Below are 16,116 nucleotides of genomic sequence, written 5' to 3' on the forward strand. Positions count from 1 at the left end.
CTCTGCTATAAGGGCTGCTACCAGAGCCTCAGCATAGGGAGATTTCTCATTAGATCTGTCATTTTCTTTGCTAAGGCCTGGAAAATACCTTAATCATCCTCTTTCTTCTTCTCAGCTGATAACAGTTCTTCCCACCCTCCCACAATCAAAAGACAAAAGCCTCCCCCCATCATATCAGAAAAGAGAGACTAGTTCTCTTTTCCCTCTTCAAACCTCACAGCTCAGCCCATATTTATTCCTTCAGGTAGAGGAAATCAAATTGGAGGGTGTGACTTCAAGACCTCAGACTTTCTTCTCATCTTCACCCAGGGAAGGTTTAAGCACTGCAAAAATAATCTCTGAGGGCAGTGATTCTTAAGCTGAGAACTACAGATGATCCCTGGGCAGGGATGGGGAGCGGCGAACAGGATCTTGTTGAAATTGTGACATCGTGTCCAAGTGCGTTTTTCTGGAAGTCACTTGTCCGAAGGGGGATAGAGGTGCAAGTTTGTTCAGGAAGAACCTTTATTGTTAAAAGGGCAAGACATATGGCTCTCACCTCCTGACAGGACGCTTAGGAGAGCAGATGAAAACAGCATAGTGGAAACTACTATCTCTTGCCTTTTGAGTTTGCTCAAATTTGGTAAAGAGTCTCAGTTACTTTGGACTAATTGGTGCTATCAAAAGAGAAAATGCAGACTCTATTGCTTGGGGTGCAAGTGGAATGATGTTTTGGCGGAAATGCTGATATTTGTCCAAGAATGTAAAGCAATGAGAGGAAGAGAATAAAAATCCCTGGAAGGGCTCTAGTCTTAGCTCTGTCATAGCAAATGTTTTGAAGCACTGTTTATTTAAATGTGTAATAACAAGCACCAGAAAACAACATGCAACATTCTCCCCCCACCCAGCCCCGATCTTCAATCCCAGAAGTAGGAGACCTATGATCATGATAGTGGAGGGAACTCAAAATTCTGAAAATGTCCTTCGTGTGCACCCTGGCAGTGTCAGAGTTTAGTAGGGCGGAGGGTGAGTTCCCTGCCTGTTGGCCTCCTACAATCTGGAGAAACCAGACACAGTCTCCTACCCCAGGCCCCACTAGGCAAAGCAGTGGTGCCAGCCCTGGTCGGAGGGGCATGAATCCTACAAGAACAGATCTGCCCTCAGCTCTTGCCTAGCCCAGCCCTCTGGAGGTAATGAGGTGAAGTAGGCTTTCCTCTTAGGTCATGGAAAGCAAGGCCATAGCCAAAATCAAGGCCCTTCTGGAAGAGAACAAGCCAGCTCTTGAGAAGGAGAAAGAGCTTCCTGAGAGTTCTGGGCTAGGAGTCCTTGGCAGAAGTTCATACCCACCCCAACCCCCTTCCCCTAGCTCGAGGGCCAGCTGCTAACTTCAGCCCCCAAATGAGAACATTTTATCCATCACATTTCAAATAAATTATAAATATATACACAGAATCCAAACAAAGTTCCAGTAGAAGCTGCTCACAGACCCTCACAGGGGCCAGCTTAAAGAAAAATCGTCACCTCTTTGTTCTCTGTTTCTCTGGAGCTGCAGGAAAACTGTTCCCCCTCTTCCTAGAGTAACCATGGGGACAGCTCAGGACAGAGAGAGGTTCAGACTTAGAGCACTCATCCCCAACTCCTCTCTTCCCTCCTCAAATCCCTTCCCCAAAATCTAAAAACAAACGAAACAGAAAATATAATTCTTTCACTGAAAGGTTCTGGAGCATTTGAGGATATAAGTTTCACACTCCCCCTGTCAAGTGCAGAAACTCTGACCCAAAGAAGAAGTGAGAGCCCAAAGTCAAATATCCTGTCTTCTGGGTACCCCAGTCATGCGCACATTACTATGGATGGTGTTTAGGGAGGTGAGAAGGTTGGAAGGGTTGTCTCAGTCCTGAGGAGAAATTTGCACAGGGCACATTCACCTTTGGGATGATAAGTGGGCTAACTGGCACCGGATTGGAAAATGGCTGGATTCTTCTTTCTTCATCCTTCTCTGAGGAGCCGTATGGCCAGGGCTGACAGAAATGCTTCGAGTTGGGTAGGAAATAATGTCCCTTTCCCAGTCAGCATTGACTCTTAGGCCCTGGGGTCCAGAGAAGGACTGAAGGAGGTGTCAGAAAGAGGAGACATATCAAAGACAAATATGGAACTGGGTCCCGAAGTGAAGAAGCACCAATAGCATTGGCCTGCCCTGGACAGGGTTCTGGTGGGAAGGGATAGAGCCTGGGAGAAATGAGGAAGCAGAGGAGGAAATGAGGGCAAACCAAGAGGGCATGTCCTTTTGTAAAGGTGAGATAGGGAAGTATGAAAAAGAGGCCAGAGAAGGAATTGTGGGTTGGGGGGGAAATGAGGAAGAAATGGGCTCATCCATCCATGTCCTGGGGCTCTGGGCAACTTAGCCTCAAGATGGTCCTTTGGACCCTTCCAAAGTCCCTATCTGGACCCACAGGAATGAAAGGAAGGCCTAGACAGACATGGAAAAGGATCTTGAATGCCTCAGACCCAAGAGGCTGGGGAAGGGAGATGGACAGAGAGGTTGGAGGCAGGGAGGACTGAAATGGAGATGTTCCTAGACCCCTCATCTTGTGTCCCATATGTGGGACTAAGCCCAAGAAGGAGGACAGGAAGGAAGGTCAGATTTCTAGGGCAAGTACAAGTGTAGTTTTGGTAGAAAATGCCCCAGCCTGGAGGGTTGGGAGGACAGAGGGAACAGAAGAAATGCTTCCCCAGCAAGTGTCCTGGCTTCAGTGTCTTGAAGTTGCAACCCAGTTGCAATATTTCTGCTCCCCACTAAGTCCAGGCCTCATCAGGACCCTCTACAGAGCTTTTTCCTAGGCTAGTTGGCCTCCTGGCTTCCCACGCCGTAGGCTGTGTGGGTGAGCAGAGGCCAGAGGGAAAAGTCAGAGAGTTGGGGCTGACTGGTGATTGGGGAGACACAACGCTTAGATGACAGCCACTGGGGGGGGAGGGAGTTCCTGAACCACTGGTGGGCCCTTCATGCAAGGGACCAGGAAAAAGGTTGCCAGCCAATTTCCCCTCCCCCCACTTTTATTGAAGCCAACAGGTTGATAGAAGTGGCTGCTAGGAACCAGTCTCAGGACTCTCTCTCCAGCCCCTTGCAGTAGATGCTCCTTCTCAGAGGCTGCAAGGGTACGAGTAAGACCCCAAGTAAGATGCTGGGTTTCAGGCAATAGACAAGAAGCATGGAGCTCCTGCCATCCGAGGCTCCAGCCAGAAGCCAGATAGGAAGCCACTGGGAGGGCTGCCCGGGTTTCTGACAGCTGATGCCTGCCCATCCATTAGCGTCGTCTCAAAGCTCAGAGCCCAGAATGATTGGGGAGGAGAGTTGGAGAAGGAAGAAGAGGGAGGTCCTGGAAGCCGGAGGTGGTTGAAGAGGTGCTGTCCTGTTCGGGAGTAGCCAGGTAGGGGCTGCTTACTGCTTCTCCACTGCTCCCTGCTCCGCTGCGCTCTCCTGGCTAGGGCCCTGGCCCTGGTCCTGGCCCTGCCCGTGCCATGGGGTCTCCTTGAACACAAACCAACAGTTCCCAGCCCACAGGAAAAAGTTGATGAAGCCGAAGAGCTGCAAAAACACCAGGGGAGTTTGTGAGAGTGGTAAGGAGGGCATTGTGGGAACAGGGAGAGGGAGTCCCTGGGGTGGGTGGGGGAGAAGGCAGAAGGCTGGGAAGACTAAAATACAGAGAACTGGATGTAGAGGCAGGTTCAGTGCTGATTCCCACTAGCGGTTGTCGGGCCAAAGTCTCTCACTGCACCTGAGTTGTAGCTTGATCGCTGGGAGACTCTGGCCCCTGGAGCAAAGCATCACGCAAAGCAGAGCAAGGCGCTTTCCACAGCAGGGTCCTGAGTGCCTTTTCCGAGGGTGGGTGTGACCAGAGCTGTCCAAGGTGCTCCTTTCCTGGGGCCAGGGACCCAGCCACGGCTGTATTCAAACATTTATTCAAAAATACTTAAAAACCTATCAGCAGGAAGTACTGGGGGAGGGGAGCGTACTGATGTCCACAATTAACTTTGAAATGCATTAAAAATACGGTGGTTTGGGGCGCCTGAGTGGTTCAGTGGGTTAATCCTCTGCCTTCAGCTCAGGTCATGATCTCAGGGTCCTGGGATGGAGCCCCACATCGGGCTCTCTGCTCAGGGGGGAGCCTGCTTCCCCCTCTCTCTCTGCCTGCCTCTCTGCCTACTTGTGATCTCCCCCTCTCTGTCAAATAAATTAAAAAATAAAATCTAAAAAACAAAAGAATACAGTGGTTTGATGGATAAAGAGGGGCAGATAGATACGTGATAAAGCATGTCTAGGAAAAAGTTAATCATACAGTTTAGGTGACGAGTGTGTAGGTGTTCATTGTAAAAGTCTTTCAACTTTACTGTATGTGTGAAATTTTTTACAATAAAATGTTGGGGGCTAAAACCTATCAGCAGGGTTCCAGTAAGGTCTAGAAGGCTCCCTGGTATGCCAGCGATGAAACCCCTTCAGTGTCTGGGCCTTGGGGAGTTCCAGGCCATTTTCAGGGCAGGGCTAAGGTAACAAGGGGCATCTGAAAAGCTCAAAGCCTCAGCTATGTGCCAACTGATATGGAAAGATTTCCGCATTCTAACAACCAGGATGGCCAAACCAGTGTGCACCAGCTGGACCCACCCCTGCCAAAAGCCCCTTTCCTGCCCGGAGACCTGAGTGACAGTGAACCCCTTTCTCTCACTCTGGGTGTGCTCCCAGTCTTGAGCCCCACCATAGCCTGTGCGTCCCTTCACATGCTTGCATGCACATGTGCACACATGCACACACACACACACACACACACATTGTCAAGAGGCAGGAGGGGTGGGAGCATGCCTGGATGTGGGGAGAAGGGAGATAGGAGGGCAGAATACAAAAGGAGGAAAGAACAGGAGGCTAAGTGGCTCTTGCGCTACCCCCCCGCAAAAAAGAAAATGGCCTCTCGGGGTCATCCAGAGGCCAGTAGCCATCCTTAGGTGCCGGAGTCACCCGCTCCAGTTTCAGGGGATACCAGCTGGAGAGACACCCCTCTGCTCCTCTCAGAACCTGCTAGCTGGGACAAGCCTGGGTATCTGGGATAACACTGCCTCCCCTAGACCCCTTCAGCGGCTGCAGGTCTCACCACAGAGATGTTGGCCAGTCCCATCGAGGGCGTGGCCCCAGCACTGCACACTGCTTCCTCTCCGTGGCACACAGACATGGCTGCGGTCAGGCTGGATGGCCGCGTGGCCCCCTTGATGTCCGTCAAGCCCTTGCCCCAGGCGGCCGCAGCTACCAGCCAGAAGAAGGTGAAGGAGACAGTCACACAGAAGTCCTGGGAGGAGTAGAGGGACGGGAAATGTACTCAGAAAGGCCCCCCTGATTGTCTGCTTCTCTTCCTCTGGCTATAAGGCACCGGGATCCTGCGGTGCTAGGACAGCTACCTCTTGCCGTCCTACCCAACATCTGGAGCCTCAGGGAGCCCAAGTCATCTTAAGGAATTTGTTCACTGCCACCCAAGGAATGCTGCCACCCAGGGCTACCCCTGCCCAGTCCCTCAGAACTGAGTTCAGGCAACAATGTATCAAGGCACCTGCTGGTCACTGCCACCCCCAAACCCAGGTGGCCTAAACCCCCACTCTCGACTTCAAGCCTTTTCTTCGATCACCACTGCTCAGCTACAGCTGGTGGTAGAGAGCAGACTGCAGGAGACAAAGGGGATCCTCTAAGTTACCCCTTCAACTTGCATGCCTGGGATAGGGAAATGGTAGAGGCGGGAGAATGTTAATGATGGCTAACACTCACTGAAGCTAACTAGATACCAGATATTTATACGCATGTTCCTTTTTTTTTAATTTTTTAATTTTTTTAGAGTTTTTTAAATTAACATATAATGTACTACCTGCTTCAGGGGTACAGGTCTGTGAATCATTAGTCTTACACAATTCACAGCACTCACAATAGCACATACCCTCCCCAATCTCCAAAACCCAGCCACCCTATCCCTCCCCTCCCACCCCCTAGCAACCCTCAGTTTGTTTCCTGGGATCAAAAGTCTCTTATGGTTGGGCGCCTGGGTGGCTCAGTGGGTTAAGGCCTCTGCTTTCAGCTCAGGTCATGGTCCCAGGGTCCTGGGATCAAGCCCCGAATCAGGCTCTCTGCTCAGCAGGGAGCCTGCTTCTTCCTCTCCCTCTGCCTGCCTCTCTGCCTACTTGTGATCTCTGTCTGTCAGATAAATAAATAAAATATTTAAAAATAAAATAAAATAAGAGTCTCTTATGGTTTCTCTCCCTCCCCGGTCCCATCTTGTTTCATTTTTTCCCTCCCTACCCCCCATGACCTCTCACCCTGCCTCTTAAATTCCTCATATCAGAGAAAGCATATGATAATTGTCTTTCTCCGATTGACTTATTTCACTTAGCATAATCCGCTCTAGTTCCATCCATGTCATTGCAAATGGCAGGATTTCAGGGTTTTGATGGCTGCATAGTATTCCATTGTGTATATATACCATATCTTCTTTATCCATTCATCTGTTGATGGACATCTAGGCTCTTTCCACAGTACATGCATTTTCACTTAACCCGCCCACACGCTATGAGATAGGTATTCTTTTATCCTTATTTTATATTGAGAAAACTCAGTAGAAGTGACTTGTCCAAGAGCACACATCTAGTAAAGGACTGTCCTGGAATCTGAACCCAGGTAGTCTGGCTCCGGGGTGCACTTCTTGATGCTATTATGCCATCTGTGAGCACAGCAAGTGATGGGGGCTTGGTAGACGCAGAGTCCTCAGAGCTGTGGGAGTCACAGAACCTGAAGGGGATGAACAGCGAAGAGCTGGCAGGGAGACCCTCAGGTTCCACACAGGGGTGTCCTCCCTCCTCAATGTGACATCAGTCCCAGAAGGCGTATCTACTCAGTTTCTCCACCCCATCCCTTCTGGCCGATGTGCACTCACCACCAGTGGGAAGCGCTTGTTCTCTGTGTAGAGGTTGTGGAAGCGCAGATAGAGGACTAGCGCAGCCATGGTGTAGAAGAAGGAGAAGATGCCCAGGGTCACAAAGAACTCGGCAGGAGCAGAGAAATCCCCCATCAGGTGCATGGTCTTGGAGGTGGAGTCATCATCACAGAGGGGCATCTCATACTGGACCCGGTTCAACCTGCAGGGGGCAGGGGGTGCCATCCTGAGCTCGGGGCAATCCTCTCCCTGAGGAGGCAGGGGACCAGCCCGAGCTGGGAGTCATCATGGGCTGCTTCTTGCCCTGGGACTCTTACAGAGCCAAGGAAGGGGGTCTGGGGGGAGGAATGTTTCTAGAGGCAACCTTGCAATCAAGACAGGAACATCCCCAGAAATCTGTCCAACTCTACCTCCCATTCAGCTGCTACCCACCCCTTTGCCCAGATACAGAGACCGTGTATTTCCAAGTGTCTTCAGGGCCCTTTAGGTCACAACCACAATATATATACAGTGCCATCTATTTCTGGTAGCCAAACCACCAGGGAGATCATCTTCATTTTGCCCCTGGGAGAGTACAGGTCCACAGTGGCCAGGTTAGGGTTGGACTTACCCATTCTCAGGCCTTATTTAGCACCCCTCCCCCATGAGACTATATGGGACCAAAAAGGACAGGGGAAAAAACAAACAAACAAACACCCTTTTATATATGAGAGACAGTTAACCTAACTTGACAATTGGTACTAAAAATTTCTGAGAAGGAAAGCCCTGTCCCCAGTTCTCTTCTGAGCAGTTGGGACTCCCCTCCATAGGCTCTTAAATAGCCAGGAAAGAGTCTTCTTTTCTACCTTCTGGGCAAGGTATATCTCCTTGGATTCTAGGGTACTAGGTGAGCACCCCACATCAACTTTTTGGATCTAGGTACTAACAAGCTCCCTAACCTTCAAGGCAAGGAGAAGGTTGCTGAAAGTTAGAGAGACCTGCGCAATTAGCCTCCATCCCAAACTGCATGAGTTCTTTCTGTAGGAACTCTTGTTCCCTGCTCTTGGTTATCTATGGACTAGAATGTTATTATAACAATGACCTATCTGAGTTTCCCTGATATTTTTCTATGGTTAGTGTGTCTGAAATTCCTAAAGGGTGGGAAGGACCCAAGTTTTGTAGTTCTATTTGAACCTGGCGTGGTTCAATAGAAGGTCGTTCGTTAGGCTTCTGGAGGAGAAAGAGACCAAGCAGGTCCTGTTAAACCAGCGAGGGAGGCTGTGTGGGGTCAGAATCAATTCCTGCTCACCTGAAGGGATAGCCGAACAAAACAATGATGGAGCTCACATCCTTGGCTTCGTTGTTGCAGCGAACTGTTGCTCCTGTCTCCCCGCTGTAGGAGCCGCAGGACCCGAAGGCGAAAATAGCAAAAAGCTGAGGGAGAGGGAAGGCCCTTTGAGAGTCAGAAGGCCTCAGCTGGCCAAGGAATATCTCCTCAGAACCACCTTCTGACTCTCAGCAGGTGTGGTTACAGGGAGGGAAGGATTTCCTTTAATCAAGTCCCTCCTAGGAAGGGACTCATGGCTTCCCTTGGCCTTCCCACCTCAGGTTGCTGTGCTCACTGCACCTGAGTGCCAGACCAAATAGCCCAATGAATGAGGTTAATTTGGAGTGGTGTCCAGAAGGGAGATGTAGAGAGAACAAATGGATAGTTTCCACATCTCCTCACTGGATGTGACAGGTAACCTCCTTAAGATGATGACAAACTCAGAGCTATTCAGGCTTTTGGAAACGTCTAGCATAAAGCAGGACCTGAATTTCCTCCCTAGGGGAGAGACACCCTAGAAATAGATTCCTCTGTGCCACCTGGGATCAGGCATGTGTTGGAATTCTTTCCGTTTCTCCTTTGGAGCTGTCATTGAATCTTGTCACTGTGTTACTACCTTCCAGTGGCTTCCTGCCTCACTGGAGGTATAGCTAGAAGGGACAACTTCTGCCAAGCCTTCAGAGGGGAACTAGGCAGGGAGCTGTCCCACGCTCTGCCAGCCTAACTCCTCCTCCCCCAGAGGTTCTTTTCCTCACAGCCAGAGTGCTGGCCACGTCTCTGCTGACCGTCCTGGCTCAAGCCCAGAGGAAAGTACCTTCCACTTGCCTTATCAGCCTCCACTCACTCCCCAGTGGTGTTTCCCTTTGTAATCTGTTGATGCTGCCATCACTCAGTGTTAAGAACCAGGGGCATTTCAGATCACTTGAATTGTTTTCCTCTCCACTTTTCATCACATTTTACTAAACCTTCTGTCTTGAGTGAGATGAAATTTCCTTACCCTATGGTTTTCAAATTTCTTTCTGGGAAAACACACTGGTTAGAAAAGGAAGCGAGAAGCTGGACTCTCTAAATGTCCCACATCGTTGGTCCAGGCCCCATCTCCTCTGCACTTACCTCGTACAGGCTTGTACATGATGGAATCATTCTGAGTAAGCACAAAGCTTATTTTGCTAATGATCGTTTTCTGTGTGTTTCTCCGTGTCTTGGTGTCTTGGACATTAAGCACTTAGAAGACAGCTCATCTATGTCCCAGGCTTGCACTCAGCATTTAGAATAGAGCTGTGTGCACGTGATTTTCCTAATGCTTCCGAGTGTTGTGGAGTGAGAAAAGGCCTGGGTTAGGAGTTAGGAAATCTGGGTTCTAGCCCGGGTCCAGTCACTCAGTAGCTGGGCGAACTGTAATAAAGCGCTCCGCTCTCTGAGTCTTTTTCTCATCTGTTCAAGGAGGGGTTTGGAGCGGGCAGTCGAGAGGCCCTGCTCTCACAGGATGAGGGTAATGCTGTCAGTGTGCTCTTGGCTGCGCTGGCCAGCAGCTGTGCTCTGCCCCTGGGTAGTGCCCGGCGCCACTGCCCCACCTCGCATCGCCCAGCCTGGCAGAGCTTCTCCGTGCTGGAGCCATTGACCCCTCTCTAAAGGTCACAGTGAAGACCTCTCTGTTTCCAGGAGGTTTAGTTCAGACAAATGAGAATTGTCTCCATTTTTAAAAAACATCAGGAAAGGAGAGAGCGTCACTCTCTCCAGGACCTGAATAACCTCATCTGGCTTAATTTACAGAGGCTGAAGTGGAGCCCTGTTGGCTCCTGTTGACAGAGCTGAAGAGAAGTTACCCAAAGCCTCGGCCTCATTGCCCCATATAGACCCCAGCCTCCACTGGCGCAACAATGGCGCCTCTCTAGCTCTTCCCCACAGGAATTCCCGAATTTTTGTCAGCTCTGTGAGCCTCTTACGGGTTTCTTTATTCCTCTTAGCTTCTGGCCCTCAGAAGTGGACACACAATTAGAGTGTCCCATTCTAGGAAGGGGAGCACAGTTGGATATATTTTTACCCATCGGCAGTTAGCTCTATCTAGGTCCCCTACGAAAATAGGTATTCCTAACTTTGGGCAATGAATGGTCAGTTGCGGAGCCTTCTCTTCACCAGCACTTCCTTGACAGGCACATCTACAAAAAGATGATACTTATTGAGCACCTACTGTGTACCAGGCACTGTTCTAGGCACTATCATTTAGTAGTGAACATAAGAGAAAAATCTCTGTCTTTGTGGAACTTGTGCTCTAGGGCTGCTTTATCCACCACGGTAGCCAGTAGTAGCTGAGTGTGGCTATTTACATTCAAACTCATTAAAATTAAACAAAGTTAAAAATTCAGATGCTCCATCACACTAGCCACATTCCAAGAGCAACATTTTAATAGCCACATGGGGCTAGCAGGTACCATACTGGACAACACAGACCATAGAACTTCACCGTCATTGTCCAAAGTTCTGCTATAGCTAGATGATAACCTTGAAGTTCTGAAAATCCTGACCCTGTTTTGTGATTCCTCCAAGAGTGAAATATACCACAAGAGTTTTAGTACTAGCTGTATTCTCTTCTCTTCTGATTCTCTGAAAGTTGGGAATCCCTAGCCACCTTACACAGCTCTTTATCAATCAGAATATATAATTAAATCTGAACATCACACAGCCATATGATGCCAGAAAATGTAGTTTGCTAGGTAAGTGGACAAAGGGAAAAATTTGAGGGGAACCTCACAGGTTCACAGGACAGCAGAGCAAAAAAGATCTCAGATGGGGGTGCCTGGGTGGCTCAGTTGGGTAAGCAGCTGCCTTCAGCTCAGGTCATAATCCCAGGGTCCTGGGATTGAGCCCCATGTCAGGATCCTTGCCCAGTGGGGAGCTTGCTTTTCCCTCTACTCCTTTTTCCCCTGCTTGTGCTCTCTTGCACATGCTTGCTCTCTCTCTGGCCAATAAATAAATAAAATCTTTATTTAAAAAAAATCTCAGAGATTATTAAGCCCAATGGTCTCATTTCACAGAGTTGGAAATTAAAGTCCCAAAAGATCAAGTGACTCTTCCAAGGTCCTATTTAGCCATTGTGAGAGCCAACCCTGGAATTCAAATCTCCTGATTCCCTGTCCAGTGCTCTTTCTACTTCATTCATTCATTAATCAACAGTTACTGACCATCCCCTATGTGCCAAGTGCTGGTGACACAAAGATGAATAAGACCTGGTACCTTCTCTTTCAAGTTCATGACAAGGAAAAAAGTGTCATGTTCAAACAAAATAAAATTCTGCATCACAAAGTTATTAAGGCTAAAAAAGAGAGAGAGAGAGAGACGTCTCTTATGTTCAGCAAAGATTATAAGGAGGCAGGGAGTAGCTCTGTACTTGGGATGCAGGAGCAGAGAAAGACACCCTGACCTGGCCCCCTCGACCTTTTGTCACCAGATCTGCCTTCTTCCCTAAATGTGCCAGGAGACTGAGGCACAGGGAAGAGCAGAAAAGAACTGAAACCATCCATGTCACCAAACAGGAGGATTTGAGTTAAGCAAACTGCTCAAAAAGAACAGGAACCAAGGAGAAATGGAGTACCTGAGCTGGGGATGGGTTGCGGGGGAGGGAGGAATCTCTTAAGTTCTGATGCCAACCAGCCTTCCATCTCCTGGTCCTGTATTGCTGGGGACACTATGGTCATACGCTGCTCTCCACACCCTCCTCCTCCTGTCTCTGCTTCTCTTTGGGAAAGGTGTCAGAATAACCTCGCCAGTTTGGTGCCAACTTGCTTGATGGTGATGATCCTTTGAGAACACTCCCATCCCCAGTTAGTGCAGGGCACAAGGAAGACAAGTTCTTCCCCTACTCCTACCTCTACAGTCATCTCATTGGTTTTATGGAATCTGACGGGATTCTTTAGCATTCCCCACACCAACTGAAATAGTTTATTTTCATTACAGAGTCACCCAGAGCCAAGCAAGTGGTTTTGGCACCTCAAACGTGAATTACTGATTAGGGGTACACCCAGTTGATAATAATATGACTTACTATAGGAACAGTGACTGAGTAATTCAGTAGATTCTTTTGTGCCTTACCCTCAAAGTCAGGATTTGGCAGTGACATTTGAGTAATCTAACCAAAGGACAAGTCTAGCTGACAGACTGCATAAAGAAGAAATTTAGGGGCGAGGGGAGGTTTAGGAGCGGGAGGAAGGGGAACCAACACTCACTGAATAACTCCTGGGCTGCTTGGACTGAATGCTTGGATGCTTTACAGAAATCACCTCCTATAATCCTCCAGTGAACCCATAAGATAGATCGTACCCTCACTTACAAATATGAAACGAGGGGCACCTGGGTGGCTCAGTGGGTTAAGCCTCTGCCTTCGGCTCAGGTCATGATCTCAGGGTTCTGGGATCGAGCCCCACATCAGGCTCTCTCCTCAGCAGGGAACCTGCTTCCCCCTCTCTGTCTCTGCCTGCCTCTCTGCCAACTTGTGGTCTCTCTCTCTGTTAAATAAATAAAATCTTTAAAAGAAAAAATACGAAACGAAGGCCCAGTAAGATTTCGTTACTTACCCTAGGTACCCTAGATTCTATGGCTAGAAAGCAGAGGAGACTCAATTTAAACCAAAGCCCATCAATCTCAAAATCTGCCCTTTTTTTAGGAAAACAGTTCTTTAATAATTGGTCTAGACCCATGTTATTTTGCTAGCTTTGTAAAGACTTAGTGAGACTCCAGAATTGGAATTGAGGTGAGATGAATTTCTGAATTAAAAAAAAAAAAGACACTCTAAGCCAAGCTCCTGACTAATAAAGCCTAACATTGTTTTCTTCTTACCAGGATTCCAGCAAAATTACTTTTGGATAACAATGACAACAAAAGTTTTCAAGCATCATTAGTATAAATTCAAGAGCTGTGTGTTCTTTTTTTCCTTTTCCAGCTCGGGAGCATCTGAGCCCCCCAAGCAGGAAATGAGTAAGAATCCCAAAGGACATCTTCACTGTCATTTCTGGTACTGGTTCCTGTGCTCGTTTACAGGAGCTCATCCTACAGAGATTCAGGGCCAGTGAAACTCACGCTCTGAATTCAGGCTGCCGGGATGGAAGTAAAAGCAAATCATGTCTCCCTTTGATGCTGTCCTTCCCACGAAGGCTGAGTTCAGAGTCTAGCCCTGGGGCCCCAGATTTAGCACTATGAGAGATAGGCATCACCCTCTCTAAGAAGCTGAAGATCATAAAAGTCAAATGGGTCTTAACTCTTAGGGATCAGTGCTTATCCTGGGAGGAGACTGGATATTTTCCTAGGCATTGCTTTGTGCAGCCTTTATAGATACGTGGTATTGGTGGGTGGGGAGGGGGGTGGCACTGAGAAAATGATAGAAGGATTGAAGATGGAAGGATTTCAGAATCCCCCCCCCAAAGGATGATTCCATGGTCTAATAACCTCATTGTTTCCCTTGTCCCTTGACAGTCTTTCTCAAATTTCCCCTAGATCTATTTGTCTAGTTTAATGATAAAATTGTACTCTTACATTTCAGGTTCTGCTCCTCATAATGGCTCCCTAGTTCTGGATGGCAGAGCCTTAATAACATTCTTATATGGCCACCACTGGTATTCAAGTGGTGGATCTGAACAGGGAAGTTGGGGGGGGGGGTGTGAAATTGCTCAGTCAGCAGTCTATCCAACAGCTCTTGAGGCAGTAGGGAGGGTGGAAAGTCCCCACCAGGTCTCAGAGTTTGCACTCAGGAGCTCCTTGCTTGGCCTATAGCCCCAGTCAAGGTCTCGGATATCTGGAGATAACCCCAAATGCACTATTGCCCCTGAATTCCAGGTCTGATAATTCCCATCCAAACGATGATTCAGGAATCGGTGACACGGTGCTCACTCTTGTCTCCCGTGAGTTAAAAAGCCCTCTAGAACTCAATCCTCCTCAGTCTTAATGGTAACTTATTCGTTAGCTGAATTCTGTGCTGGAAGCACATTAATTAAGCTATTCACACACCATTTGGTGTGTAGATTGTCTAACTTAAATCTCCTCTGTTATAGTGCACTAAATGCTGCCAACAAGTTTTCATGATTTGAAAGAGTGACTACACCTGCCCCCATGCCTAACTTACACCCAGGAAACCTTGGGCACTGCTAAGGACAGAGAATATACTAATATCTCAAAGTATCAGTGAGGTAAGGAAATATATTTCCCGTCAACCATTACAGAGGAAACTGAGGCTATGGGCAAGTGATTTCTTCAAGGTCACGGGGTGAGCCTAATGAAGGGCAATATTCTGGCATACCGACCCATTTAGAACAGAAGAAGACCCTGTGGATGGTGTGATCAACAGTTAACTAATGTTGGAAACTGAGGTCCAAAGTGACTTGCCCAAGGTCACAAAGCTGGAAAAGGCAGGTCCACGTCTAAAACCCAGAGCCCCAGCTTCCCTACTCAATGTTTTATCTTCTTCTACAAGCCACATTTTGGCCACAGTGTGATTTTTATTGTCTTAATATTTTTTCTTTTATTTAATCTTAGAGCCCCAGGCTTCATTCATTCATTCACACTTTCACACAGTCACAAGAACCCAGATCACTCTAGTGACCTCAGCAGGACAATTGCCAGCCAGGACCCTGTCCCTGGAGCCCACCTTCAAGATCAGCCAGGTCCCGGTGGGTTTGGGGGCTGGATGGTTTCCATCGCACCCCTCCTCTCCTCTGCCCTCCGGAGCTTTCCTCGTCCTCCTTGTCCTCCTCCCCCCTCCCGCCACCGAGGAGTGGTATGTGCAGGATCAGAGTTCTGGAAAGGTTACACCCGGGTTCTCTCGCCCGGGTGAAATGTGAGCGCCCTGGGCAAGGGCTCCTTGCACATAGAAGGACCGAATCCCGGACTCCGCATGCCTCGCTCCTCGCTCTCCAGCCACCAAGTGCTGGAGAAGCAGCCCCAGCCCGCCCCTCCCCCGCCCACCTGTCGCCACCACCCACCCTTCCGTCAAGGCGGGCCGCAACACCTCCCCGCCCCCCACTCCGGCCACATTGCTTCGGGTCAGCGTCACAGTCCAGGCTCCCGAAATAGCCCGCAGCTAGAGCGTCGACTCACCCACTGGAGAACTTTGATGAAGCCCAGCGGCTCCTCCAGCCGCCGCCAGCGCAACCCCACCAGCAGGCGGTCCACCTGCGGAGACAGGGCCGGCGGAGTGTCAGGGCGGTGGGGGAACCCAGGAAAGCGCTGGTCCTCTTCCCACTCACATTCGGGGGAGGGGGCGGAATAAGGGTCCGGCCTGACCCCCAGGTGGAGAAGGGGTGGTAAGACAGCCCCAGGGGCGCGCGGGTAGTACCTGCTGGCGCGGCGACTTGTCCGCCGCCGGACTCGAGCCCTCCGTCGAAGACATGCTGGCAGAGCGGGGCCGGGGCGCAGCGCCGGGGCTCGGTTCCCTGGCCGGGAGGCTGCGGGTACCGCGGTGGGACGAGGGGCTGCTGATCGGCCGCGGGGACAGCGAGCTGTGCGGGAGAGCGGGCGGCCGTCGGCGGCCGGGGCTCCAGACTGGCGGGGCGGATGGCGGGGGCGCTGCAGCTGGCGCTCGCCGAGGTCGGGACCGCCGCTCTGCCCCTCCGGCTGCAGAAAGCCCCCGAGTCCGATTCAAACTTCTGTCAAACTCCCGAGCGCACTTGGCAGTCGAGTCACGTGGCGTGCGCTCGCTAACCCTCCTCCCGCCCCCTCTGCCCAGGGTTGGCCCGCAGGGCGCCTTAAAGGGACCTGTGGCCTCCGCGGACAGTTCGGCCGCGAGGGGGCACAAGTTCCTGGTCAGAAGCCTCCGGGGCCAGTCTCAAGCCCTATACCGCCGCCGCTCCAAGTCGCGGCCCAAGTAGGAACCAGCCTGGACGCACCGCG

At 49.9% G+C, this 16,116-nt stretch overlaps 1 protein-coding gene across 1 annotated transcript; it reads right to left on the minus strand.

The window, feature by feature from the left end:
• Positions 1-3,012: 3,012 nt before the first annotated feature.
• On the minus strand, positions 3,013-15,898 carry SYPL2 (synaptophysin like 2). The gene is made up of 6 exons (XM_032881543.1): positions 15,563-15,898; positions 15,325-15,399; positions 8,224-8,348; positions 6,936-7,137; positions 5,118-5,309; positions 3,013-3,562 (listed from the first exon to the last, which is right to left on the minus strand). Exons 1-6 carry the CDS (start codon positions 15,614-15,616, stop codon positions 3,416-3,418), a joined length of 795 nt encoding a protein of 264 aa, XP_032737434.1. The 5' UTR covers positions 15,617-15,898; the 3' UTR covers positions 3,013-3,415.
• Between the last annotated feature and the right edge of the window lie 218 nt (positions 15,899-16,116).

Source organism: Lontra canadensis, unplaced genomic scaffold (assembly GCF_010015895.1).
Source record: "Lontra canadensis isolate GAN:19392208 unplaced genomic scaffold, GSC_riverotter_1.0 scaffold75, whole genome shotgun sequence".
NCBI lineage: Eukaryota > Metazoa > Chordata > Mammalia > Carnivora > Mustelidae > Lontra > Lontra canadensis.